General features: G+C 41.5%; 1 protein-coding gene across 1 annotated transcript in view; it reads left to right on the forward strand.

Moving 5' to 3' along the window:
* The first annotated feature begins 280 nt into the window (after window positions 1–280).
* svep1 (sushi, von Willebrand factor type A, EGF and pentraxin domain containing 1) overlaps window positions 281–25,804 on the forward strand; it is a 97,685-nt gene continuing 72,161 nt past the window's right edge. Inside the window, exon 1 of the mRNA XM_008283380.1 lies at window positions 281–1,427. Within this exon, the coding sequence (XP_008281602.1) occupies window positions 876–1,427 (552 nt within the window). The 5' untranslated portion in view covers window positions 281–875. The remainder of the gene's footprint in view (window positions 1,428–25,804) is intronic.

Here is a 25,804-nt window from a genome sequence, read left to right on the forward strand (position 1 = left end):
AACCTCACTCCACTGTCCGGATGAGAGAGATAGAGAAATACAGAGAGAGAGAGAGAGAGAGAGAGAGAGAGAGAGGGGAGGAGGGGGCAGAGGGAAGGGTGAGAGACAGAAAGAGATAGGGAGAGAGGGGGAGGTGAGAGAAAAAAGAGGAGGAGAGATGAAGGGGAAAAAAATGACTTCACGCCACGACTGGACTGCCCCCTTTTTTCCCCTCAACCTCTCTCTGTCTCTCAACTTTTTTCCTCCCTCCTCCTCCTCTGTGTTTTTTTTTTTTTTTTAATGATTTGGGGAGAAGAGGGGAACAAGCATTCGGAGCTTGGCTGACGGTGCAGGCAGGAGCGTCACATAGGCAAACAGGAGCCTGAGGGGCAGCACACTGGGACTAAAGAGGACTGAAGAGGCTTGGGGGGGTTTTTGGATCTGATGCACTACAAGATTGACTCACAGGCAGGCAGACAGGAGGAGATAAGGAATATTTAGATTTTTACAGACTCTTAAAAAGCTTAAACACTACATTTCCACATACAGATTGTACAAAGATCAAGGACAAAGCCAGGAATACTGACTTGTTTCTGTAGAAAGGTCAGGCAGGCAGACACCTTGCGAGGAAACCTAAACATTTTTAGACCAGAGTTTTCTTTCACTGGAGAGAGAAAGGAGCAGATGGACAGAAGCACGTTTTGAATGAGTCTTCATCTCCATCTAGCAATGCTTTTGAGGAACTGTGCACTGAGATGTTGCTGTCTGCTATGTTTCTGGACGCTGATGCAGGCATAGGACACATTGATCTTCACTGAATTCCTCTAGAGAAGAGGACCCCCCGTCTTTTTTCTACAAACTCCTTCTTCGGTAGACGTGCTGTACTGACTGTCACTATGTTTTGTCAAAGGTACTCTTTAACACCATCATGGACTACTTGTCTGCTGGTGCTATGCATCCTGAGCGTATGGACCACAGCTTGGCCGGCCGCACAGCAATCCCAACCCCAGCTGCAGTCTCGCCGGTCCAGACAGATGTCACCCCTATCCTCCTCCTCGTCGTCAGCTGGCAACCTGTCAGAAAGCGCTGAGAGCAAAGTGGAGCGCCTCGGCCAGGCATTCAAGCGAAACGTCCGTGAGCTACGTGAGAAAAGCTCCTGCTTGGACCTGGTCTTCCTGGTGGACGAGTCGTCCAGCGTGGGGGCCAATAACTTCCTGAGCGAGCTGAGGTTCGTTCGCAAGATGCTGTCCGACTTCCCCGTAGCGCCGGAGGACACGCGGGTGGCATTGGTGACCTTCTCATCCAAGACCCATGTAGTGACGAGGGTGGACCACATCTCAGCGCCTAAGTCCCACCAGCACAAGTGCTCCTTGTTCAACCAGGAGATCCCAGCCATCAACTACAGAGGAGGGGGTACCTACACAAAAGGAGCCTTCCAGAGGGCAGCGGTGAGTCAGATTAATGAATTAATTGATGTTGGGGAGGAACAAAAGCTCATTTCATCTCTTACAATTTGCACGTTTTCACAGTTACTTTGTGTGGACAATGACCTTAAGCTTGCTTTTGTAGAAGCTTTTGCTGTGTGTGTGTGTGTGTGTCAGTCTGCAGCCTGCTGTGTGTGCACAGGGAGTGATTGTGGCAGAGTGAGGTTGATGTTAATGAGGCACTGCGTGGCTTTTCTGTTGCTGCTTCCTCTAAATTACACCCCAGCAGATAGTGAGGGGAAGCCGCTCACTGGCTAATTGTTCAGGGGTTTCCAGTGATAAAAATACCTTAAATAGCGAACACACACGCATGCACACAAGTACACACAGATGCACAGAAAACCAACAACACTGAGGAATATGTTTAGAAAAGTGGAACAGATAGCAAGACACAAGTCAAGTGAAGAAGTTTTCAGTTTGGGATGTGTGAGCTCTTTGTTTTAGACAAAGCTTTCTGTATGAATTGGAAAGTTTTATCCATTTGTGCCTTCACCTCATCATTTAAACAGAAGCATGTGCAGGTTGTATGGCTGGATTTGTTGTTGAGGCAGGGATTTGTGGGTTATGTGAGGTTGCAAAAGGGTCAAAATGTGAGCTTGTTTATGGTTTGTTGATTTGAGCCTGACACTGAGCCGCACACACAAATGTTCAAACACACATGCACCAAGGACATATGGCGCAGTTCATCCGTCAAGTCCAAACAGCCCAGCTGTTAAAGCTGTGTTGGTGGTAGACGGACTGGTCCTGTGTAAATACACACACACACACCTCAGCTCATGCATAGGATCTGCCTTCAGCTTGGCGCTTCATGGGGCACTGGCTGGTATTGTCAGTACAGACGGAGCAGGACAGGTGCTTTTGGGGTCTGCAAACTTACAAAGAGACGCTGCATTCTGTTTTTTCAGTTTTGCAGTCAGATAAAGGGACAAATCGTGGTAGGTTTGCATATATACCAAATAAATGTTATGACTTGATGCAGGAAACAGACGCAAACTTCACCGATTTCAATTCAATCACACTGAAAAGAATTAACAGAATCACTTGATAGCTTAGTGGTTCAGGTGCATACCACATGGGTCCAGATGCCCTGAGCATGCTGCATGTCATTCCCTTAGTCTGTTTCCCCCTTTTACTGACTCTCTTCACTGTCACTGTCTGATTAAGTCATAAAAATGTCCAAAGCATCAACAGAGGTAGTAGCTGTCAGGTAGGTGACACACAACTGCAGCATCATCAGTGATACAGTGTTCAATAAAAAATGGTTTAAGTTCACCAGTGATTAAATTCATAGGATCCTAAAAAGTCTGATTCTTTTTTCATCATTTTTAACATACTAATTTAGTTGTTTTTTTCATACTGACTTCACAGAAATACGATAGGTTCTGTAGATCATTAAAAAAAAAAAACACATCAGCTTAGTTTTGCAGACAAAAACCCAGGTAAGCTGAATTTTGGCAGGTTTACTCTTCACTCGATTCCTGTTCAAAGCTAATAGCCTTGGACTGAATCCTCCGGCTTAGCGCTGAAAGCTTGGCCCTCAGGACAGGTTTTCAGCTCACCATCCTTAGCTAAGTGCTGATAAGCAGGCTGCTGGCTGCGCCCCAGCTACTAAAGACCAGAACAATACCAAGAAAAAGGCCTTCTGGGCGAACTTTAGTGCCTTATCATTATGCAGAAACACTCAAAATGTTTTTGGTGATTTATCAAGTGATGTCGTAGTCTGAATCATTCAAAGATGGCTTTAAGAAAAGCAGGGCGTATGTCTGCTCAGGCTCTTAAGTTGACTGTTATTGATTAAAAGTCTGCTTAAAAGAAAAGATTAAACTTTGCTCTGTTATTCACGTATCATAGCCAACACACACTCCTGTATTTTTTTCCAGTGTAGCATCTGCATGATGAGAGTCTGTAGGCCGACTTTAGCAATGTGAGTAACCGGAAAGGTACGCGCTGCCTACACAGGGCTGAGTTTTTTTTTTGTCAAGATAGATGAGCCTAGCAGATACAGACCGAGATGCAGCACATCAACTGGTACTCCAGAAGCCGTCCTTTACCTGACAGATTGCCTTTACTGTTTGACCTCACGTGGTCAAGAAAGTGATGCTGGAAAAAAAAGGCTGACGGTGATTTATTGCCTAATCTCTGTAGTTTTTTTTTTTTTAATTGTCTGTCTGAATCCGACTGGAAAAAGAAAAAAAGAGGGGGTTTATCGTCTCTTTCCATTAGCTGCGTAAAAGAAAGGTCTGCTAACACTGATCAACATGGCGCGTATCCGCCTGTCATCGTGCATCGACTAAACCGTTGCGCAACAGCATGTGAGAGCGCTGAACTGGGTGTGTGTGAGTACGTGTAATTAGTTAATTTGTGCTTTCATGCTCCCATGTATTCATGTCAGGGGAAACTTGGGGCTGTAGGAGCATGTACGTATAAATCTATGTGATGTGTGTGAACGTGAGCATCTGTGTTAGAAAGAAACAGTGAAAGTAAAGGAGAGAGGATAATTGATAATTGCAGTATAATAATAATAATGCCATATTTTATTCCCTTGGCGGGTCTTGGCTGCTCTAAGTGCTGTAGAAAGCTGGGATCCATTAAGAGAGACATTTTTCCACCAGCCGTGCATGTAGAGACAGGGCTCTCCTCCAGCTCTCTTCATCTCTGTCTCCCTCAGTCTCTGCTGTCTGTCGGTCTGCTGTCGCTCTTTTCACCTCATACATCATACAGCAGGTTTAATGCATCAATGTATGTGCGTTCCAAAATTATTTCTGATTCATGAATTTCTGAGTTTTCTGGCTGGCTTAATGGCAAAATTATATTTAGCATTTAAGAATCTGGTATACATTTGAAGAGTCTCATCCACAAGCAAATGTATTTTAGGTCGTTAAAACAGATAAAGAGTTTAAAATTGGTTTGTGTGTCTCTGTGCAACTCTACAGAAATAACATTCTGATAGAACTCATCAAAAGCATTCACAGTTGCATTTTAAGGGAAAGGTTATTTTAAAATACATTTCTGATCAGCGTATCTTCAGCCAACCAATCACATATCAGGTAAAGCTTGAACCATTACCCTGCTAACCCAGAAAACACGTTGTGAAAGAGCGGTGTTTTAACCCAAAACCGCGCTATTTTCCGTAACCTAACCACCTAATTTTGGTGCCTAAACTTAACCAAGCTTCTAACATGTACCGTTGTTATGAAAGTGTCAACCAAAGCGTGATATTTTCCTCAACCTGACCATGCCGTTCTTTGGTGCCTAAACCGACCCAAACAGGGAGTGAAAACCAAAAGTAAATAAGTGAAAACGATGTAGAATAGTGGTTCTAGTTTAGTTGTGAAAGACTGTAATTTTTGGGAGTCAGGGTTGAACTGTGAAGACATGACGGTGTTTCCTGGTATTTGATGTGTCATTGATGGAGACTGGTCCAAAAGGCTTATTACTGCGCTTGTTTTCATTTTTGTGTTCTCACGTGTACAGAGATATTCTGTAAAGTAGTAGTCATGAGGACAGATCTCTCTTAAAATATCTGTCTAGAAAAATATGTGCACTAGCGTGAATAGGAGTTCATTCTCTTATGCTTATGTGTCATCCAGCCACATTAAAAGCTAGCGTGTTTGTAGCTGTTTGAAACGGCGACATTGGAAAATAGTCAGATGTTAATGACGGTGCACTCCTTTGGTCAGTCTTTCCTTGAAGGCATCCATTGTCCTGCACTCATTTGCACTCACAAAATGGGAAAGTATTTGCATAAAGAATGAAAAAAAAAAAAAGAGAGATTGGACGTTAGATTCTTCTCATCTGGCCAATTGCAACATTAAATGGAAATGATCGTCATACATGGACGCATCCCTCCTCGGTTCTGCCATATGAAAAGAGCTTCAGCGGCTGCAGGATTATCTGGTAAAGTCTTTGTGTGAGAAGCTGGATGTTATTTAAAATTTTTCGTATAGTTGCCATTGCAACTGCCTGTTTCCACAACAACAAATATTATCTGATACAAATCATGAAATAACAGATCAAAGCCAAATTTAGAAAGACTAACAATTTGCCTGATTAAACCCTCTTCAGCTGGATTGTCCTAATTTTAGAACTCCAACAGCTGGAGGTTCAAACCCCGGGCCGCTTTCTTTCTTCTTTACTGACATTTAACGAGGCCTCATTTTGTCTGTGTGTGAAATCATGTAGACGAGGTAAACGTTCTATTCTTTTAGTTTATTAGGCGTGCAGCACTTTGTCATGATGACTCACAGCGTCTCATCGGAGGGTCTGTGTCTCCTCAGCCTCACTCCAGACATGATAACCTGGTAAATGATGACAGCGCACAAGTGTGCTTTAGTTTTCCAGCACTTTTCACGACCGCCGTAGAAGGCAGCTAATGACTTTCAGCTAATGATTTCAGGCCCTTGAGGAATAACAGCCTCACTGTACCTGAGAAAGAAGTAGTTTCGCATCACCTTCTCCCAAATGAATCATATTCCACTCCCCGCTACTTAGTGTAATTGCTCTGAACAAGTTAATCCATTTTCCTGGTTTTTTAGCTCTGGTCTTATTTATTTTCCATGCATTCGCTTGTACATGACCAAATGTCTTCAAGGCAATATGGCTCTAAGCCTTCCATTTTATTCTCTTGGTTTTCTAGTAATCTTGTTGATCCAGGAATTATGGCTTTTTCCATTGTTGCTTTTATTGAAGCTTGGATTGGATACGAGTTTCAGCTATAAAAATACAGGGAAAGAAATGACTGTATCTCTGCTATCCAGATAAAAATCTTGACCATCATTTGTATTTTGTCTCATCGTTTGCTCACACCGTGAAGATTCACCTCATGGGTTGCCATGAGTTGCCAGATAAAACCCTGTCTTGCTCTCGACAGGCTTGCTTGGCTTTGGCAAAGAAATATGAGCACTAAACTGGGTTTGGCGGTCGCACTGTGTCAGTCTGCCTTCATGGTTGCGTAAGACACAGACAGATGGGCAACGTGTGAAGCGAGATGATGGGTGGATGGCTTGAAGTAAGAGGAGAAAAAGCTTTGGGTCGTTATTCACAGTAATGTTTTTACCTGACTGTTGGTTAGCTGTGCACTGCTTGGCCCCAATCTGGGTCAAAACAGATATTAGAGTAGTTTACCAGCGTTAGCCACTTCATAAAAGAAGCTTTCTGCTCAGCCAGGAAGCGTGTTTAGTTCTGGGACTGAAATCTGTATGAGTTGGACCAGCAGGTGGGTTATTTCCCTCTTCTTCCTTAGTAAAAAAAGTCCCAGTGACTCCTAATGTGCCCAGCTCACCAGGAAAACGCACACATTCATGCTCATTATTCACACAGATTCACGCACACAGAGAGCTTGTGGAGCAGCTGCATGTCTTTACATGGTTGTCATCGTACATGAGTCAGAGAGGTCATACTATGGACTGTAAACTAGACTGCGTGCATGAGAATGTATGGATGTACTCGCATTCATAGACGTACTCTGTGTGTGCAGTATGGCTGAAAGGTGGATGTAAATCTTGCAAAAATAATTTCTGGATTTTAGTCCAGCGAACATCCAGCAAGAACATCTGAGTCCATAATTCTGAAAGCTGACCCCAGGAGCTGTTTTAGTTTTTATTCTGAAGTCAAACTGAGTGGTTTTCCAAATCGCTTAAACAAGTTCAAGTAAGATAGATGCAAACTAAAGCATAATGCAACTGCTGCTTTTATCTTTCACCTCTTTTTATTAAGAATGTATTTTGCACTTTAGTTTACTTAGAGTTTGACAGCTTTTTGACCATAACTACTGTGTTTGTCTAGTTTAGAAACCTGAATCCAAGCCAACATTTGTTCACCACAGTCCAAGTTGACGTTAGAGGAGAAAATTTGTCAATCACACTTCATACAGTTCTTCGTTCGCTCTTTCATAAGCCTTGTCAGACCACAATAAGCGAAGCAAATATTGTTGGCTGGGCTGCTGAGGCCCACTTCTCATTCCAGTGGGTCAGCCCTATTGTTGGTGTTTCTCCCATTTGTACGCCTTTCTGTCATCTTCTCCTCTGCAGCCGCAGACCTCCCCAGCTGACTGTGAGGCAGGGGACGTCATAGTCATCAGCTTTGACGCATTACTGCCAAAATATGCAGTATTGTTTTTCAAAACATGTCTATTAGATTAAATGAGTTGCTTATATTCGGCCTGTGGAGATGAACTGTGGGGTTCCTGTACATTCTTGGCCCGTCTGAAACACACAAACACTAGGAGGCACACTCACTCGATGGCAAAGTTTGGGAGTCTGAGCTTTTGCTTGGATTTTTGAATAATGAGATGTAGAGCCCAGCGAATTAAGATGGGAAATGAAGACCATCCATCACCTAAAAACTGGAAAATTTTGTCCTTGACAGGGTGAGTTCAGGGGCATTTTGCTCACTGGAGCATTTTTTTTCTATTACTCCGACTGAAACTGCATAACAAAGCAGATTTTTAAACATTCAGTGGATTCTCACAAGTAGCTTTTGATAAATTCAGGTATTAGTCTCAGTCTCAGGAAAGACTAGAAGGGATAAAGGAAATGAGTGCAGTTTCAGTGACGGAGCCAATGCAAATGAGCGCCCTCTGTAACAAATGAAAGCAAGGTGCATCTCTTTGATCCGGTCCCGTTGGCTGGACCCAGACATGATAAGATGATAAGAAAAGACTGTTTCCTGTCTGTGCAACTGCCACTTCCCGCCATCTCACACTTAATCATTTCCTCCCCCTCAGTCCGTCTGCTTCTTCATCCCCTCCTCCTCCTCCTCCTCGGTATCAAAGGTTCACCGGCAGGGATGAGTGAGACAGACGGTCGGAGCACCTACCAGCCAGAAAAGCCCTGATAAGGCCGAGGCTAGACAGGAACGTCCACAGACCAGATTTAAATATGCTGAGTCTGCAGTGGGATGTGGGTCTCTGCGATAACTGTATATAGCACCTCATTAATCTGTGACATTACTAATTAAAGTAAAGTGTGCCTTTAACACACTGCAGTGCTTCATATCTGAAGTTTTCACCCTCTTGGAATTGGTGAGGAGTAAAAAAGTCATTGACCACCCAGGAAATGTAAACATGATGGGTTTTTTTTTTTGTTAAGGAGTGAAGTCTGACAGCTTAGAAACCAGATTTCTGTTTGGAGAGCATCCCCAAGTTGAGTAAATGCAACATTTAGATGGGAATATTGTCCTGTAGCTTCTTTTATATAAACATATATACACCTAAATATATTGATGATCAGCTAGATGACTGATTTTAAAAACTTTTCGAGTTACGTTCCCTTAAAATGTAACTATAAAAATGATCTAGAATATCACATAAATTCAGATTTTTTTTTAAAGCAGTAGCAGTAATTTCTTTCCTATGTTCCAAATTTTACTGTGTTCTCTTGTTATATAAAAGATTTGACTGGTGTAAGCTGGATTACCAGAAGTTTTAGTGTTTCAAAATGTCGAAGCGGACATATTTAAGTTGTAATTACGTTACTCCTGACATGAGACGTGGCCCATAACATACTTTACTTTCATGGCCTGAACTCATATTGACATTGAAGTGACATTTCTCCCTAAAATAATCTAATTTTGAAATAGTGCATCTATAAGTCTGTGCCTCAGACACACAGACTCACTGTACTGGGTGCTTACCTGGCATTTGCTCAGGGCGTAGCTGGCAAGTAACTCAGACACTCACGGTGATTGACATAATAGACTCAACATGACTGTTTATGCTTTAGTGCGTGCGTGTGTCTGATTGTATGTTTTGGGTTTTTGGAGGAAGAAACGCATTAGCCTCAGGTTCTGCTCCACTGGGCCTTTTCATACTGAATCATTCTGACAGAAGTATTCTCCATTCTCTTCTTTCATAACTTTGTTCGTCAACCTCAAATATGCTCCTCTGAGGAACTTTGGAGAATTCTTCTCACAAAATGCTTTGACGGAGCTGTTCTTTGTCTGCGTTGTCGTTGTTAATACGTTGATGTGAAGGACTCTGGGCTTTGAAGTGAACATTTCATTGGCTTTTTATGGAATGAGCTGTGCTGTGGATTTCATTATTCAAAGCCATCTCAATTTAACATCTTGTAGTTAAGTTTGGGTAGGCTCTTTTTATTTATTTTTACATACTTCTTGTGTATTCAGCTGTAACTAACCATTACTTTGAATACAGTTCTTTCTGCTAGTTTTCCAGTTAATTGTTTGGTTTGTCAATTATCAGTAACACTGAAAATCACAATTCCTGGAAAGGTGGCATCCTCAAAATATTTACAACCCTCCAACTGATGAAAAAGAAAAGCAGCAAATCTGAACTTTTGTGAGTTAATATTTATCATTTTTGTTTATAAAAGTACTTCAACACACTTTGCTAATTCACTCTTAAGTGATAGTTGACAGTTTGATTTAATCTTGATTAATCTACTATCAGCTGTGTTTATGGAGTCAAGTTATACAAGCTGAAGTATTGCTCCATGATGCCTTCTTCCCTGACAAAAAAAAAGCATCCAAATCAGGTTAAACTGAGCTGACAAAGTGGATTTTATGTCGCACACTGTGTTTATTTTGTCAACCAACAGCTTAAGTCAAGCAAATACCAACGTACAGTCTAAAATGGAACAGCAGTTTATTTCAATGTCTTTGATCTGGATTGCTTGCATTAGAATTTTCCAAACCCTGGGTGTCTAATTAGTGGAACTGTGCTGTATTCCTATGTCTAATTCTATAGACAGAATTAGTCATTGTTACTGAACAGTGGCCTGTTCCTTCTCTCGTCACAGTCTGCTCACCCCTGCCCTCCTCTCTGAAATGGATACCGAATATTTTCCAGGAGCAGGGGCCTACTTTCCGACCTCTGAACGTCGAGGAGAACCCCGAGGCCTCCTCATTCACCATTATCTCACACGTAGACAAGCAAACCGGCCTGATGTAAGACCAGCACAAAAACGGAAATCAAACTATGCAGGACAAAAAAGTGAAATAGGCAACTTTTATCAACAGTGGAGGAAAGGAAAAAAGGAACCTGTGACGAGGAATGAAGATCAAAAGTGATTTTGCCAATTTGAAAGTAAACTGACAGCGAAAACCGAGAGCCAACCCCAATGAGCCACATATTTGCTTTTTAGTTTTATGTGATATAACAAAACCATGATGTAATCTCAAGCAACGCACAAAAGTAAATGCTTTATGACTTGATTTTATTGGATTATTTAAAACTGCTGTGACCTCATGTCAGATACATTTCTCTTCAGAGGTCAGCAGATGTGTTTGAACTAATCCCTCCATTCTCTAGCAGCTGTCACGTCTATTGATAACTCTCTGAATTCTCTGACTATCACGTATCTGTGGAGAAGTGTTGACAGACAACCAGGTAGGGCAGAGATATGCACACTGAGAGGTCAGCTGAGTTCAGCAATCATGGCATTGGATGCATCTGTAGCTCAAAAAAAGTGGAGAAAAAAACTCAGGAAAAGTTGAAAGGGACCCAAATATGTGCAACCTGCTTGGAGACTGTATACTGAATGCTAACAAAGTTCTCTTTGAAGCAGTGGCAGCCCTTAGAGATGCTCCTTTTCCTTTTCTCCAGACATAGCCTATTTGTTACTAAAATGATTTAAACGTTCTTGAAAAAGCACATCATTGTCTCTGCAGAAGTGCAATTTTTTCAACCAGAAGCTTATATCAAGTGAATTTTGTACAGTCTCTAAAACAGAACCACAGTTTGTTTCCGCCGTTTTTTTTTGTTTTTTTTTTTGCTCTGGACTGTTTTGCAATAGATTTTCCAAACCCTGGATATCTCATTTGGAACAAAACCTCTCGATTTGACAAAGCACAGCTTTTTTGTAGCCCAATCCAAGATCACAAGTTTCCTCCAACAACTCTCCCAGCATCCTGGTTCCATCAGTATTCATTACAGCAGACTTGGTGTTGTAATAGTTCAGCAGATCTTTTTTATTGTCCTTCTTTGTCTTCTTCAGATCTTTGCCTGTGACATTGGTGATCGTCCCTCTTCACATCAAATAGGACATTAAACATGAAGTCACCAGCTCAGAAAAACCTGAGCTTAGGCTTCTCACTGCGAAGGAACATACTGTCTTGAATTGTTTGGGAGACAGGTTCAGGTAGCAACATGGTTTAGTTAGGTTCTCATCCTTTGAGTGGTCGATTAAATGCACATCCAGAGAAGCGACCTGAGCCTAAACACACACATACATATGAACATGTGTCATAAAGAGTGGAAAAATGGATGGATTGTCATTTTAACTTGTTGAATTAGGGGGATTTGTGCATTGCTGCCTTCAAATGTACCAAAAATCAGTTACTTTAGCTCGCTGAAAGGTTCTTAATTAAGTCTTTGGTTTCTGTAAAAGCTTCTAATTTTGCAGTCAGAGCTGCAAACTCAGTCGCTGCCTTTTAAGTAGTTTGGCTCACACTGCTTGTCACCGTCTCGGTTTTCCTCAGCACCATATGATCCGCAGCGTCTCGCTCTCTCTTTAATGTCTATCTGTCTGCACTTTGTCTCCGCTTCTCTTTTTTGGTGTTACGCCTTATTTTCCTGCCTCGAGGTTATGCTCCAGTAGACGTCAGTGTATATAGTATGTGTTGGTTTGGATGCTGTGGAGTGTCCCACTTGGCCTGCGGGCTACGGCTGCTGCGGTCAAATATCTGGGCTTCGCTCTGGCTAGAACCGGCGATTCCAGTTAGAGAAAAGAACTAGAGAATGAAAATAAGGTGATTGAGGTTGGTGGAAACAACAGGGAGTGTGCGTATGAGTCTGAAACGTGTGAATATATGTGTGCTCTCGCAAGTTTGTACGTCAGTCACACATTTTCTCTTTAAGTGGCGATTTTGTTACATGGTGATGGCAGACAAGTGGTCCTCTTTTTCTCTCTTTTTTAAAATTGTAACACTACCCACTCAGAAATATTTGTTACTGACCATCAGTGCCACAAAAGAAGCTTCTAACATAAGAAAAAGCTGCGGCAGTATGGTTTCTTTAGGTGTATTTTCTGATCAATATTTGAAACCAGTGGAATCAACAGTTTACTTCTGTGTTTGAAAACGGAAAACCTACCCAAATCCTTCACTTTCACCACGATGCGCTCAGCCAAGTTCTCAGTGGAAATGACTGTGGCTCTGCGGTTGTGGATACTTATCAGGGTTAGTGTCTGACATCTCTTAGTGTACTTTCACTACACATGTGAATGTGAGATTTACGTTGTGATTGAACGTTTGAAAATGCCTCTAGAAAGGAAGAGGAAATAGCAAAAGCCGGTGAGATCAAGACGTGATAAAGAACTGGAATTGACTGAAAGGTATTCCTCATTCCTGTTCCCTCCTGTTCCATGCATCAGGACTCGGTCACTTTGCCAGATGGGAAACTACCACACACTACTCTTTCAACCCAGGGCCGAAAGAAAATATGCGCTTGCTACTTGCAACAGTTAAGTCTCAATTATCCCCTGCACCTTGTTTTCACTCCTTTCAGAAAAACGGGGCATTGGAATGAGCTCGGCACGCTAGACCGAAGAGGGCAATCTTTATGCTTCCCGGCTCCGTAAAACACAGATGTCAGTAAACCCCCATGACAGACACAAATGTAATTTCCGCATCGGCCTTACGAATCCCTCACTGTGTCTTTTTTTACACTTTACTCCCACAGTTGATTGCTCCACTGAGACGAGGACTTTAGTTTACTGACTGCAGAGAGGAGTCTCGTCATAAAAGTCTGATCTACAAAGCGGGGAGTCTCCAGGAGCTGCTGTTAGTTTATAAGAGTGGATTTCATTACTGAGGTCCCCTGTTGTACAAACATGAATCAAACACACTCACTCAGACACGAGTGTGTTTACTACTGCACAGACTATGAAATCCATAAAATACAGTGAAACATAACGTCACGCTTTTGTTTGGTTGACTTTATTCTTTACACTCAAGAGGTAGACATTCGTTTATTCAATAAATTATGTTGGTAGTATGTCAGTTTGGGATTTTTTTTTAGCTGATCAGTAACACAGAGAGCTGCACTGACGCTTGCTAAGAGTCGCTGCTTTTATTAGTGCTTGTAGGCATTGACCCTGGCTTTGAACTGACCTTCAAGCCACTTTTCTCAACAGACCTTTTGCTCAACAGACCGAGCAGGAAACACACAAATAACACCATTGGAAAAAATAATGCTTGGGTACCAGCATGCAACGTACCACAGACAGGAACTCTTGAGTACAACCTAATTTAGGCTGTTAGTTACACCTACACTCTTCCAGCATTTAGATTTTTTTTTAAAAAGTATTTATTTTATAAACACTTTACTACTGAAAATGTCTTATCTTCAAAAATTGAAATGTCACTTAGAAGTCCAATATGCACACCTGATGCAACACTGAACATGTCAACTCAGCAAACAAAACAACAATTCAATTACCATCCCAAAAAGAAGACAAGTCAGTAAATGAATACAATGAGAACATTAGAAAATTAATTTAGTAAAATCTGACCTTTCGTCACACAACACACTTACTACCAAACTTGCTGCACATTTCAGCTGCACTCAAGTTCAGACACGATCATCCTCAAGACATTATATACAGTTTGCAGTTCTTCACATATGAGATAAATGACTGCCAGACCTTATAGAGGTTATCAGCAGATCCTATCAGAGTGGATCTAACTTCCTCTAGTTGCATAGGCTGCATCAGATCTCTGGGGTGGCCCTTGTTTTGTCTTTTCACTTTAGAAGAAGAATGAATCATCTAATTATCAGAGATGTGAAGGCTTGCCTTTTCAGGAACCACTCCAGATATCGCTGACAGCAGCGATTCATTGAGAGGGAGCGCAAGTACCTGACTGATTCTTTACCTGTTTTTGATGTGATTAGGTGACCAGCGTATAACAAACTTTACTGAGTTAATGCCATTTTTTTGGTAACATGGTTTTTTTTGTTGTTGTTTTTTTAACAGAGTTAGTTTTTGCAACATTAGGAAAAATGCTTAAAACTTGCTTGACTGCAAAAATATTTTCGGCTTTACACTCTTTGACCAATCAGATACGCGCGCATACACACCAATGCTTGCGAACACACACTTTCCTACGCACATCATGCTCACTCTCTTAACCTCACACTCTGTTCTTTCCACTGAGCGCACATTCACACATAAACGCGCACACACCTACACACAGATTCCCTCTTACTTAAAATACTGCTCAGCGATTGATAGGTGCTGCTGACAACAGCTTTATGGAGCTCTGCGTGTGTGTGTGTGTGTAGCGGTGTGTGTGTGTGTGTTTGAAAGCGATAAATGAAAGGCGAGGGGGCGGGGTCGGTGAAAGTGGCAAGGTGAAGAGGCACGGAGAAAAATGTGAAATGTGCGATTCAGAAAAGAGTGGTGAGGCGGCTTTGAAGAGTAATACTCTGCTGCAGGGTCAGAGGTCAGGGAGGCATCAGCAGGCTCAGTAACTGACTGTCAGCAGCTTCAGTGGTCTGTGCTCAACTTCCACAGTCAACTATGAAGACCATTCGAAAACAGTGGTTTCTTGATCTCACTGGAAAAAGTGTGTTTCCACCAGGCCACTGTGCTGTTGAAACCATGGTTCTTTTAAAAGTAGGGTGTTGGGCACATATTTTTTAGATGAAATACTCTCTTTTTGTATTTTCCACATTGATTTAATATTCAAAGCTCAGTTCTGTTTTTTTAAACTATCTGCGTATTCGCAGTTTGACTTGATCTTCCCCAGTTAATAGACTTTGCACATTAATTAGAGAAATATACAATAAATAGTTTTCTGAGCCATTTAGGTACTTATTGTATACGTTGAAATGTCTGGATTCAAATCATTTTTGATCAAGTTGGGAAGCATGTCATGCCAAGCTATTCAAAGATGTAAATGAACCTTTTACAGATGGTATATTTCACTATTTTCTGGCATTGTTTCTCCATCCAGTCATCAGCTACACCAGCTTTAGCCTGTAGATGGTCACTGGTAGCAGGAATCCATCCAGGCTGATGCTGAGCGAAATACTTAAATGAGAATCATCAGTTAACCTCAGCATGTCTTTGGACTGTGGGAGGAAGTCGGAGCAGCCACAAAAATAACCCACAGGCACAGGGAAAACATGCAAAATCTTCACAAAAAAGAGCCTCAGCAGGTCTGATCCCTTCTTGCTGTAAGCTGACAGTACTAGACATTGCTCTACTCATTTCTAGATGATAGATAATTGATTGATCAAAATGAAACTATAGTTAAAATAATAATTTCATTGTTTAAAATGCTACAATATACACCTTATGGTCAGTTTACTTTTACAGCTGCTATTTTTTAAAGTTAGGAATAAACTTCATCTCTCATAATGAGAAACAAATGTACATATAACTCCTTTAAATTGTCTCTAAAGACTTAATATATTCAATAGAAGCACTGTCTTTGGGATTTCTGTGATGGAGTAAATGAGTAATGTGCATCACCATCGACAGAATGAACTGCTTTGATTAATGCAGTGCTGATTTGTGTTAGCAAGCTTTGCATCTTGTTGCTGCAAATCAATCTCATACCTCTCACACGCTGTTCTGTGTTCACACAACAATCCACAGCTTTATGACTAAAGACACAAATCACACAAATTCTTTAAGCACATGGATTTACTTTGGCATCCTGAGATTAGAATTTACCAAAAGCGTCATACATTGGCACCTGAAGAAACCAAAAGTATTTCAAAGAGCCAGTAGTGGCAAACTAAATAACATGTTTTTATGGGCCAAGGCGTGTAGGTCTATTAGTAAACCACTTGCTATGTCGAGGTTAGAGTTGGAGAGTGCCAGATTCCACTGGGTTGTTTTCTTTGCTGAGTGAGTGTGTGTACGTGTTTGTCTGTCTGTCTGTATGTCTCTGTTTGTGTAAATGACTATAAGTAGGTAATTGGTACATGTATGTGAACCCACAATTATGCTTGCATCCTGTTGTCTTCACTTGAGAGCTTTTTATGTGAATTTTTTAAAACATTCTCCAGGTTGTCTGATTGTGTAAGATTTCCGTTTAGGGGCTATTAGTTGTGTTTTCAGCCTCTGCAAGAAACCCCGTTCCAAGAAGTTGTCCAAATATAGAGACAAGGTATGCATTGGCCTGAATTATTATCAGTTCGTTTTGAAATACTGTGTGCTGGCAACAGAACCGTCCCCAAGCACACGATACAGATCAACCCAAAATCCCCACCTAACTTTTTCAAAGAACACAAAGGCTTACAAATATAATCACTGTCACTTCACTGAATGAAAGTGTTTCCCAGCAACAGCGTGTTTGTATTGGTATTTTCGTTAGTTTTCTTGGAGAACAAGCATGTGCAATATCATGTGATTTATGCTTTTCCATGGTAGAAACCCATGGCAACTCAGGCCCAATCCATACAATCTCAGAGCAATAACACCCAAAATCTGTCCTCCTCCTCAGCTGACCTCCCAGCTTGTGCTTCCTCCTGATGTTATGAGGTCTAATATAATTTATCCTACCAACGAGGGCTGAGTCCAGAACAAACAAAGAGTATCAAGAAATTGAAATTGCTCCATAAATATGTACTACGACCGCTGACGTCTCAATTCTCAGCTCTATAAGAGGAAATCTCTACCTACAACTGGTGCCAAGGCAAATAAACCCCTCAGGAGAAGAAACAAGGGGAGAGGAACATGAGGAAGAAATGCAACTACAGCAACAACTGTCAGCATAACAAAGGAAAATGCTGCGTCTGTCTGTGCACTGTGGTCTGAGCTAAGTCTGGATGAGATGGGATAAATTTTCATGGATGCTTTAAGCCAGCGACCGTCCCCAAATCATTCCCTGCACATAAGCACTTTCAACACGCCAGTCTGGAGTCAAGAAAAGCATCGCCTCACCACACTGTTGCCTTTGTTTATTTCAAAATCAAAGCTCGGCCTTAGAGATGATGCTGTGGCTGCTCTGTGCTCTGCTAGTGAGGTAATGATCTCTCTATTGCAAATATTACATAACTCGGGATTTCTTCCACTCTTAAACGTAGCTCTGGTTAAAATGACTTGTGTCACACGTATGTATTTCCAACACAGCCACGATGCGAGTCCATTTCCGCGTGTTTAAAATATCAACAACATCAGTCAGGTTCTGATGATTGAACAGTCATGAAGAAAACTCCAACCACCTACTTCTGATTCAACTGGGAGCTCAAATGCACCACGAAATGAATCACAGAATACCATGTGTTGTTGACTAGTAGCAAGCCATCTTCACTTTGCTGCGGCATTGATCCAAAGAGTCCAAAATGGAAGCTTGAAATTGTTTTATTAGCTGTGTTGCACCCTTCAGTTGTATTTAAACTGCATAGTTCCACAGAAGAAAACTGATCATCAGCTCAGAGGTGTTCATTTTCCCTCCTCGGTGCATTTTTCCAGAATGACAAGGTATGCAATGGTAAACAAAATACCCAAGACAAGTAAAGGGAGCAGCAAAGAGAACATAGAGAGACGCTCCAGCAGCTATTCTGACAGTCAGCTCACCAGCTAGCCTGAGCTGCTAGTTAGTAAACGGTTGGATCAGTTACAGGAGAGGAATCTGGGGGTTGATATTTTCTTAAAGAACGCTGCCAAAAAGCTAATTGAATCCACTGAGTTCGCCTCGTCCAGCAGCAAAAGCAGTTAAAGTCACACAAGTGCATGAAGCCTAATACATGGAGTACAATTCAAGGATTTTAGGGGTTTTTCATCTAATTAAAAGCATGAATGCAGAGCAAAAATATACTGTAAATTGAGTTAGCCAGTAACCATAACCTGTGGAAACAATGTGACACATGAGGTCTAAAATGCAACAGTACAAAATTCATAAAAAGGACATGCAGACGCTGTATATACCTTCCATATTAACTCTATACCTGTAACTTACACCACTGAAATATAGTAAATGTCAAACACAAGACACGGACAAAATATAATAAATGTAAATAATCCAAACTACATGACATGAGGCAGATTGTCGACTCGGTCTGACCCCACCATCGTCCAACTGGCACCCGTTTTTCTCCCCCACTCAATCAAACCGGCTCCCCTCGTCCAATTACCCAGAAGGCCGTGTGCGATTGGATCACGGTCACTGGCTAAAATGTTTCTGTGAGCGCCTCGTTCCGCCAGCACAACACTGAGGCTAGTGAGAGGATAATTGAATGAGCTTCTCATTTGCCAGCCAAGATAGCCTTTCCCCTTGGCATCACATTGTGGAATTAGCTCCTCTCTTTCTCTCCGCCTCTCTTGTCGTCTCTGGTTGAGTTGTTGAGTTTGATGAATGGTGTTGTGACAGAAGCCGTCAAGCTAACACACACAGCTTTCCAGCCTTCCGTGTCTAGCAATTAACTGGATGTCCACACTCTCTCCCCCAACACGTCAGATGGCAATGCACTTCTTCGTCAAACTAGGCTCAGTTTGGGCCTGCTTACAAATCCACATTACACAGACTTTAGTGAAGACTTTTAAATTATTAGGTAGTGGTAAGTAAGTCAGTGGTTGTCAAATTGGGAGCAATTTCCTGTAATGACTCCCTTGTTCTAGGAATAGTTTTCTATACCTAGAATTTTGCAAACTGTCCTCCAGACAGGTTAACAATTATCTATCTAGTGCCTGTGTAACTTCAAAAACATGCTCTGTGGTTTTGGAAACCTCCACTTTAAACACAATGATTGATGAGTGATCTCTTCTTAAAGTGAACCAAAATGAAACAGTATTTTGTGTGCACTGAAAATCACCAGTCCTGTGTTCTCCTTAAAGAAACAAATCAGAAAGCAGGAGGGTGTCTGCCTGTCACAGTGCAGGTTTGTGTCCTTTTGTCTTTTGGTATCTACAGTGCAGCACTGACCAACCTGCCAGCTGCTGACAGTCACACACAGACAGCGCTGGGCCCTTTCATCCAACTGAGAGGAAATCGATATAATTCCCTTCCATTTTTCTTCTTTTTAATAATACAGAACTATTAGCAATACCTTAGAAACACATTTCCAGTATTTTACAATGCAACAACAAACGATTAAATATTATTTCACTTCAGTATTTCTTTATGTGTCTGCGTCTCCTGAAGGACGACACTTTTACATAAAGACGTTCTTCGGGGTGGAGGATCATGTTGGGTCATTTGATACGCAGATGGACTTGCTAGGGATGTCTAAGAACTGTATTGTGATACCAAACCGAATTAAATGGGAACTGGAACTGTCGTAGAACACTGTTTTCAACCCCGTGGACGTTCCTTCCTGCTCGTAACTGTAGAGTAAGAAATGAGAATATTGTCAGACAGACACAGAAATGTGAGAAGTGATATGAGCAGGAATTTTTTAGGAACTAAAAACTGGATCACAGATGGGAAATCCTGAACTGTAATCTATGATTTGGATATACGTGCTTATACAACACTTATTTTTGAACCAATTGTCTAACTGTTATAACAAACATAATGGATTTTCCTTGAGACTGACTGATAATGAATTTTCAGGTGATAACAATTTTACAGACTGAAAATTCCAATATTGATGTATCAGGTCATAGAGGCTGTCTTCTTCTTAACCTTAATATACCTCATATACCTCTACTGTGGCAGTAAAGATGGAGTTCAGTTGTCTCTCCTGCTGCAGTGGAGAATTAGTTTACAGTTAACACTGATGTAAAAGATAGCTGCAGACCATCCTGCCCTATGCATCTTTATACAGTTCATCACCTTTTTATTCTGACAAGTTATAGCAGCTTTTTGTCGTAGTGCAAGTAAGAACATGGACTGTTTTGAACTGTCTACGGTTTTAACTCAATGACGGCTGTTTGATTTTTCCGCAGTGGAAAGCCAATTCCAAGTTATGAGCTGTTTTTGAATGTGCCAGCATCCGACAATTTTAGAAACCTGATTTAGTAAATGATAATTACGTAAGCTGGCCTAAAAAGATGCAATGAATTTTATGAGCCTGCTGTATCTGAGGCAAGCTTCAAGTCTCTGCAGGACGAGCGGTTTAAAAGGTAGGAAATCAGCATGACAGCTTTTTTCAGAGCTTGTCAAGTGTATGTTAAGTCTAAACTATACTTGATTTACAATACACAGACTAAGACATGCAAAGGCACCTTTCTGTCTATTAGCAGTTGGGTGGCCTGTGTGAAAACCCCCACTGTGTTGGTCTCATGGCTACCCACTGATCAAAACAAGAGCATGGAAAGTTTTGTGAAAGAAAGTCAGTGAAATAGAGATGATGCTGCTGCATGAAGCAATATGTGACAGAAATGGAACAAATGTGATCAAACTGTACATGCATTGCATGTCAAAACATTTCAGGATTCATTTGCCTTTAAAAATGATGCACAGTTAGAAGTTAGGAAGCTTTTAAATCAGAATCTTCAAATAAGTAGATGTCAAAAAACTGAGTACTTCCATGAGGTGTGCGAGAAACACAAACGAAATGTTGCTACGGCAGAAGATTTTGGCAAATCACTGATTCGACCAGGAACCAAATGATCTTTGCAACTGGCCTCTGAAATATCCAAAGTATGCGTCCCTGAGACGTTGCTCAATAATACCAAAGTTGAGTCTAGTGTCTGTAGTTGTATGTATGTGTGTGCATGTTGTTCTGTTGGGCCCCTGCAGAGTTGTTGTTGTTATTCTCACCACCCAAGCCAAGAGCAGATAGCCTGTCAAAACAAGCGGTCAAACTTCCGACCGATGGGGAGAGAGCTTTCCGAACGGATGCAGTTGGGTTGCTTGTTTTTATCCGCTGTGGAATGCCTGCAAATAAAGTCTTTGTTTTTGGAAGGTGGATCTCAGGGAAGTAAAACACCATCCAAGATAATAACATGTCGACTCTCATGTCGAGGGGCAGTTGTCATTCCTTGTCAGTGACTCAAGAACCACCATGTACCCTGTAAAGCTTTCAGTGTGCATCAGCCAACATATGTGAGCTGTATTTAAGAGGTTATATATTGCAAGTGTGCATTCCTTTTTGTATGTAGTGATGAACCAAATAAGATAAACACTTGGCACTCTGTAATATTAAAGACATTGAACCTGTCTTTCTATTCCCTTTTCCATGGGGTGCCCTCTGTTGCAAATGGAGAAAGAAGTAAATCATTAACCAGCTTTACCCAGAGCCAGGTGGGTTCGCACTCTGATCAAAGTCACAGGAGGGGCTGACGAGAGGACATCAGCATGGTGGTGATGAGGGGGGGGTCCTTATTTAGCATTCAGGATAGCTGCCATGCATATGTGAGCCTTTGATTAACAGCTGGGGTACCTTGGCACCATCATTAGCCCCTCAAGGTGTGGAAAGGTTTTGCAGTCTCTTCTGCCAAGTGCATCGAGGTGCCTGCTTTTGAAGTTCTAATCATACAAGCATCTGTTTGGAGTCTATCGCAGTAAGAATCCAGTTTCTCATCAGGGTTTATTTATAGGATTTATTAAAATCAGTGCTTCATCAGTGGTTTGGAAAATGAGTAGCCTTTGAGGACGGTATGGCCCATATGTTTGAGTTGTAATAGCCAGTTCAGTGTAGCATACAGTTCCAAGCTCTGAATCCAATACATGACCTTATCCGTGCTCTATTTATTTCTTAAACTCACACATACTAACAGTGTTGATCAGTCCATTACCCAACACGCCACTGGTCTGGACTGAAACTTTTAAACAATTATCAAATGGATTACCAAGAAATTTTTATACTTATATTGTCCCCGCAGGCCTCCGTCGATCCCATGACTGCTACCAAACCATGAGGTTTGAATTTGTGATGGAGTAAAATGCCTTAACATTTGTTGTATACGTGGTCCTGAAATGTCTGCTCGGTGTGTCAAACTCCACAAATGATACATCACGATAATAGTGATCGTCTGACTTTCCCTGTAGCACAGCAGGTCAAGGTGTCCCTTTACTGAGTGATTAATCGTGACAGTTACTTGATTGGCCCAGACTTTCCCCAGGTGATGTCTCCTGCAGACAGCTGCAGACAGACTGACTCCTGGTCTTTGTCTGGTGCCACCACAATGTTGACATTTTTGATTTTCACTGACAACTATTGGATTGATGACCATGAAATTTGCTATTCATATTTATTGTCCACAGAGAGGGATTTGTCTGGAATCTGGAATTGTCATTTAGTCTCTTTTTTTGTCTTTCTTTTAACTTTTGGTTTATAACTAAATAACAGCAACCTGTCTGTAATATAGTACTATCTTGCAAGACTTGATTTTCAGGTATTGAATGTTAATATGTGAGCCTGCTGCTGCTCTTTATTAATATCACGTTCAGTTTCTGATAAAATGGAACTACACAAGCTCCATCATTATGACGCCCATGGCGCTGTGACTGAAGAGTGTCTGTGGATGTGGTTAATCTCTCTGTCTCTTTGTGAGATACTCAACCTGTGTCTGTGCTTTAGGATTCATCTTTTTTTTTGGACAGGCTACAGACATCAGCTCCACAGACAAACCATGCTGACCATATCTTCCCAACCTTCTTCTCATGCAGACTTGTCTAACCTTCTGCTTTCCATTTTTCTCGCTGCATATGATATTAGCGTAATAGCAAGCTGTTGCATCACAGTCTCTCTTTTGTTTCCATCTACTTCCCCATGAGATCACCTGAGGTGATGCACTGCTCCTTGATTGCTCCCTCTGGCACGATAACCTTCACAATATCCTGTAGAGCGTGATGCGACATTATTTTCAAATCTTGTAAGCTGAAAATGAATAAATCTGAAATTAGAGAGAAGAATTTCTGTGAAGTTCCTCCATATATGCAATCTGATTTCAAAGTCAGTGTGTGTGTGAGAATATGGTTTTCTTGTGTACATATATTAAAAAAAAGTCACCAGCTGCACATATGGACTGCTCATCTCTCTCTTACTTCCTGCCAAAGCTCGAGGCGTGATAGATTCACTGCTCTTACCACTAATCCCTCTAGGCCTGTTGGTCCTTGCACTATCACCACTGCTTTGACAGATATCACTGGCCCCAAACCAGAGACATTTAAACTGTCCCACTGCTGCCTGCTTATTATCTCCTCTTTGGAGCTATGCCGGCATTGAAGGGTGAGCCAAATGTGTAATTGAAGTAATGCATAGGATGCACAACATAGCGAAGCCTTAAACTGACATTTAGCCGTGTAGGGTGTCTCAAAAGCACGTAAAATACGAGATAAGTAGCGAGCACAGGTTATGTGCTACTATTAATTTCCATCTGCTGACTGTGACCTCTTATTTTCAATGTCTAGCATCAGATAGTAGGTCAGACTTGTTTGCAGTGTTAATCGGTGTCTTTCAAGTTCAGGTTTAGAGGTTTCTGGAATAAAATAACATTGTTTTAATACAGCTGTTATAAATGCCTTTATTTTTAGATATAGCACAGTTAAGACTGAGCAAAATGATCTCATCCCACTGTTTTATGTAGGTTTTTACATGGTTTAAGAAAGATTAGCTTTTTAAAAACTGACGCTAGACAATAAATGACTTGTATTTGCTATAATTTTAACAACTTGCTGGCTTAGTCTCAAAAGCATCTATTAAGCTTTGAAGCTTTTTTTCCCCATTTTTTGCTCTTTCTTTCTCCCACTGTTCTTACAGAATGAATGTTGAAATGATGTCCTGTTTTATCTCTGGATGTATCAGGGGAAATATGCTTTCATGAGGAAAAATGGCTAAAAATTTAGATATAAATTCTTACTATATTATCAACCAGGTGCTTATTTTCATCACTTTGTAAAGCAATAATGAATGTTGTACACACAGACAAAATGTTCTTATGCACCAGCTGACACTATTGATAGCATGTGTGATTATTCTTATTAATTAAACACAACATTTGCATTATTATTTGCTGCTCTTTCTGCCTTAAACGATAAGGTGCATGCAGAGAGTTACTGTAAAGGGCAGCGCCTTCCCACACACTGGCTCCTGTGGTCGCCTTTATGTTAATACTCTGACCTAAAATATGTGGAGGCTATTCGCGAGGGTATTATTAGTGGGTATGCATGCGTATGCTCCGTTTGGTGGCATCTCCACAGTCGCTAACACCAGCCACTGACTCAAGGCTAACGCAGAAACCACAGCGGCCCTACACCGCTCTGAGCAGACGCTAATAAAAGATGTACCAACTAATGCACATATTGATTTTTGTTTTCTGGCAAGAAAAGACCTTAAATGTTAACACTTAGAGAGAAACATCACTGTACTGAGAGCTGGCAGGAGCCAAGGAGGACCCGTGGAGGGTGGCAGGCTGACAGGGTGCACTGACAGCTGGGAGTGGGCGTAGTCCGCCTCCCCGGACTGACAAGCGGAGCAGCAGGCACCCTGGAGCTTTGAGAATCAGAGAAACTCGTCTATTCTCTCTCCATCCTCCTTTTCTTCCCTCGTTCCCTCGCTTCACGAACTCTGTAATTACACCGCTCCTGCCAGAGCTGCTTGAAGTTTAGCCAATTAGACAATAAAGACCAGAGCTTTCTCTCCTGCTCGCTCGCCCTCCCTCCCTCGATGGTCACACCCTTGCGTGTCTCCTCTTTCTCCACCTCTCATATTTTAGAGTCTGTCACGTGGAGCTATTATGTCCTGTTTGGACTTAGAAGACAAAAAAACGGCTCCTCCTAACAAACTTCCTTTGTTTTCCTCCCATCTTTTTAATTCTTTCTGATATGCTCATGGCCTTCTCTGCCTTTTAGTAAGTAAGTGGATATCTGTCGTATTGACTTCATCTTGGCTCCTTCAGTTTCTCTCATTCTTTTATTCTCCCTCTACCTTACTGCTCCAGCCTCTATTGTTCCCTTGGGTTTCTGCACATACCCTCTTAACCTAATTTAAAACACCCTCGCAACAACCTCAGACTCTTTCAGCTCGGCCTCCGCAGCAAAGCTAACAGATGGTCCTGTTGGATTTTTTTTATTTATTTTTTTCTTACTCTAGAAAATAAAGATATGTTTCTCTGACTTTAATGTCCTGTCTAATTGTATGTGGTGGATTGTAAACGGCGGCTAAAGTTAGTTTGGGAACTGTAGATGGTGTCTGGGGCGGACACAGCAGCTCGGTTGCCCAGTGTTCTCTGGTGGTTTTAGACCACTGGCAAGCAGCTGCACAGTCTGTAGGAGAAATAATTACAATTGTAGAGCTTTCTCCCTTTTTTTTTTTTTTTTTGTCCCTCCTCCCCATCCTGCCCTTGTTGCCTGTCTTGCTGATGTAGGGTTTTTAGGAACCCTAGAATTGAGGGTTGTTTTTAGTGGTCATGTGTGACGTTCTTCGTTATTCAATTTAGTCATGACACTAAATTGGAGCTCTGTTGGTAGTACGCTGGCATGCACAACAATGTGTGTATTTGACTGGTCAACCTTTAAAACGGATGCAGTGCATTAATCAA

This window comes from Stegastes partitus, unplaced genomic scaffold (genome assembly GCF_000690725.1).
Source record: "Stegastes partitus isolate 25-593 unplaced genomic scaffold, Stegastes_partitus-1.0.2 Scaffold308, whole genome shotgun sequence".
In the NCBI taxonomy this organism is placed as follows: Eukaryota; Metazoa; Chordata; class Actinopteri; family Pomacentridae; genus Stegastes; species Stegastes partitus.